Source organism: Arachis duranensis, chromosome 3, assembly GCF_000817695.3.
Source record: "Arachis duranensis cultivar V14167 chromosome 3, aradu.V14167.gnm2.J7QH, whole genome shotgun sequence".
Classification (NCBI taxonomy): Eukaryota; Viridiplantae; Streptophyta; class Magnoliopsida; order Fabales; family Fabaceae; genus Arachis; species Arachis duranensis.
The window spans coordinates 36,658,425-36,662,227 of NC_029774.3; the positions used below are offsets into that span (position 1 = coordinate 36,658,425).

General features: G+C 33.6%; 1 protein-coding gene across 1 annotated transcript; it reads left to right on the forward strand.

Moving 5' to 3' along the window:
- Window positions 1-1,138: 1,138 nt before the first annotated feature.
- Window positions 1,139-2,839, forward strand: LOC107478764 (uncharacterized). The gene is made up of 4 exons (XM_016098894.3): window positions 1,139-1,211; window positions 1,299-1,400; window positions 1,674-2,063; window positions 2,696-2,839. Exons 1-4 carry the CDS (start codon window positions 1,209-1,211, stop codon window positions 2,783-2,785), a joined length of 585 nt encoding a protein of 194 aa, XP_015954380.1. The 5' UTR covers window positions 1,139-1,208; the 3' UTR covers window positions 2,786-2,839.
- The last annotated feature ends 964 nt before the right edge of the window (window positions 2,840-3,803 follow it).

The following is a 3,803-nucleotide window of genomic DNA, read 5'->3' on the forward strand; positions in this document are numbered from 1 at the left end:
AGTAAAAGAACATGAAATAAGTACTTGTTTTGCAGTAATGAGGAACAGGTTGAGGTTTTGGAGATGCTCCATCTTCTGAATCTCTGCTTTCCTACTGTCTTCTTCATCAAACACGCAAGGCTCCTTCCATGGCAAGCTGTATGTAGGGTTTCACCGTTGTCAATGGCTACCTCCCATCCTCTCAGTGAAAATGTTCCTGCTACCTCCCATCCTCTCAGTGGAAATGTTCAACGCACCCTGTCACGGCACGGCTATCCATCTGTCGGTTCTCAATCAGGCAGGAATAGAATCCAGTGATTCTTTTGCGTCTGTCACTAACGCCCAGCCCTCAGGAGTTTGAAACTCGTCACAGTCATTCAATCATTGAATCCTACTCAAANNNCAATCTCTGAATCAGATTTTTGCTCAGGACCCTCAATTTCAACCAGAAAATACCTGAAATCACAGAAAAACACACAAACTCATAGTAAAGTCTAGAAAAGTGAATTTTAACTAAAAACTAATAAAAATATACTAAAAACTAACTAGATCATACTAAAAACATACTAAAAACAATGCCAAAAAGCGTATAAATTATCCGCTCATCAAGTGCTTTGATACAATGATAAAGGTAAAATTCATTTTATTTGAAACTTCTATTAGTTCAAGTATTTATTTATTTATTTATTTATTTATTTGTTTGTTTGTTTGTTTGTTTGAAGCCCCACTTCCATTTTACAAGCACAGAAAAGATTGCCTACAGGTATTGCATTCAAAGTATTGCAAAAAAGTGGGCAACATATAGGAAAAGATTGTGGAATGAGTTCTATGATCCAACCATGAGAAGAGAAGCATTATCATGAGGTACAGATACAATGTCAAAAGATCCTATTAATAGTAAGCTAGTAACCTAGGGTATATAGAAATGAGTAAATGACGCTGGGTCCACTTAGTGTGTGCTTGGGCTGAGCATTGAAGCTTTCATGTGTCGAGACTATTTCTGGAGTTAAACGCCAGCTTTTATGCCAGTTTGGGCGTTTAACTCCAATTTTTATGCCAGTTCCAGCGTTAAACGCTGGGAATTCTGAAGCTGATTTGCAACGCCGGTTTGGGCCATCAAATCTCGGGCAAAGTATGGACTATTATACATTTCTGGAAAGGAAAATCGAAGCAAGCAAACCATTCCTCACACTTGTGGATCTAAATCCAACTCTCGGAGGTGACATGAGATGGTATATATATACACATACTTGGTACATGTGTGATTTTACTTGCATTATATATGTTAATTGTTTAACTCTTTATTCCTTCTCTTTTAGTACTTGAAAAAGGGAAAGAAGCCTAGTAGAGGAATGATGTACATTGAAACACATAAGAGAAAGGATGGGTCTTTTGTAAATAACGAGGCATTAACTATAGTGGTAAGTATTTTGTAAATCTTTACTATCTTATCTTATTTTATTTGTATGTGATCATGTGAAAATGGGATTTGAGTGTGGTTGCTTGTGGATTGAAATATATAATGATTATAGGAAAGTGGTTCATTTCACTTGCATGCACTTTTCACTTTAAATTTTTGGTTGTGATAATGGTCTAGGAAGTAGGAACACTAGAATAACCATAATCTGCAATGCCATTGGTTACATGTGTTGCTTCTTTTAAATTGAATAGTTTCTATTTATTCTTTTAAATAGGAACAAATTGAGCTGAATATGACACAGTCAAATACACAATTTGAGGTGTCCCCTAATGATGCTGTTGGTAAAGTTTTGGGGCCTGAACACTCTGGGAGAGTTTGTTGCATGGGCATGGGAGCAGCGCCTACAAATACCTTTAGGAATGTGAGAAGTCGGATTAATGGGATGACCATCTCCACTAATTCAGCTGGATCTTCTTCGCCTACTACTTCTGCAATTTTACAGGAAAAGATCAATAATTTGGAGTCCGACATACATAATTCACAGCAAAAGGTCAATAATCTAGAGTCTAAGTTGCAACAATCATTTGATATGATGAAAGCATATCTAATGATGAAGGAAGGAGGAATTCCCGAAGCACTTGTTGGCTTTTTTTCTGACCGCGAGGTAACTTTATAATAAATTTATTTGTTAGGAATATAAGTTTAGATGGAATAATAATTAATAATGGAGTCTAATTATTGAAATTGAACATGTTCTTATCATCAATTCTTATTAAATAAACCTGAAACACTAAAAGTAAAAGGCTCAAATGATAACAATTGGTGTGTTTAATAGTTATAGAAAAGCTAGTGTTATGTTAAAATTGTTACACTATTTTACCAACTTGTTTCAATATCAGTGGTAACCCACGACTCTAGATTCCAAAAATTAGGCTGAGAATAGTTAAGAACATGGACATCACAGTGTTCTTGCATTCTTTTAGTGGTCGTTGTCCATTAAACATGAGAAACTGCTCTGCTGCTGTGTTTTGCATTAGGAAAATAATTAATTATATCAATTTGGTCATAAATTAGTGCAAGTTGCCTCCGATCCTGTTTTAGGATAATGATATCATTTTGTAGTAAGCAACCAAGCATATCCGCATGTTTCTGCCTCTTCAACTGTACAGCTGCAGTTTTCTGTTTCCTTACACTAGGTTTAGATGCTCTTTAAAATTGAGTTGTAAGGCTTATATCGAATTATCTTGATGCTTAACTTTACTGAAATTACTAATAACATCTTATGTTTACATATAGGCTAATGATGCTGAAAGTGAGCCTACTACTCCCTTTGATGCTAGGAGATCAGCTGGTGATAGTAACGGACATCCGAGGACAAATATTTGAGATTTTTATGTAATTAGATGACATTGAAATATTGAAATTGTTTTATTTTACTTTTTAAAGAAAAACAGTAATAGTTATGTAAAACAATTCTATATGCAATTATGTTTGAAACTATTGACTTTGAGAATTTTTTTATATATAGAGTTATGTCTTATATTGAGGAATTGTGTTATAAAAGATTTAATTTTTAAATTTTGATATTATAAAATAAATTTCTAATTTGAGAGTATATAAATGGGATGAGATTAATGAATGATTTGAAATTAAAAATAAATAATTAATTACAGGATTTGTGGAGGTTTGAAAACCTCACAAAATAGTTAATTCTTGTTAAATTAAAAAATCAATTTGTGGGGGTTTTAAACTGTCACAAAAGTGATTTAAAACTACCACAAAAGTTTAATAAAAACCTCCACCAAACACACACAAAACCCCACTGAATAGATTGTGGAGGTTTTTAAAAACTCCCACAAAAGACCTCGTGGCACCTCAAATTTTGGGGGTTTTAGAAACCCCCACAAACCATTTGGTGGGGGTTATAAACCTCCACAAATAAGAAAAAAAACTGCCACAAATAAATAAAAATCTTGTAGTGAAGATAGTTCATTGTTTCTAAGAAAATAAGTATAATATAACTATAAAAGTATTAAGATTTTAGCGGCGATAGTAATGACAAATAAAAGTGAATAACATTACAATACTTTTAGTGGCCATATAAATTGCTGGTAAAATAGGTTTTGGTTTTGGTGTCAATAGTAATAGCCACTAAAAATAAATAACATTGCAATTTTAGAACTATTTTTGGTGGCCATATAAATTGCCAAGATAATGGCCGCTAAAAGTTATATACTTTTTGCGGCCATTAAAAAGGTTTTTACCGGCAAATGTTATAATTGCCGCTAAAACCTTTTAGCAACAGAGCATAAGACGGCTAATGTCTAATTGCCAGTAAATGTATTAGCGGCTATTTTTATTGCCGCCAAAAACAAAATAAATGGCCGCTAAAAGTGTTTTTTCT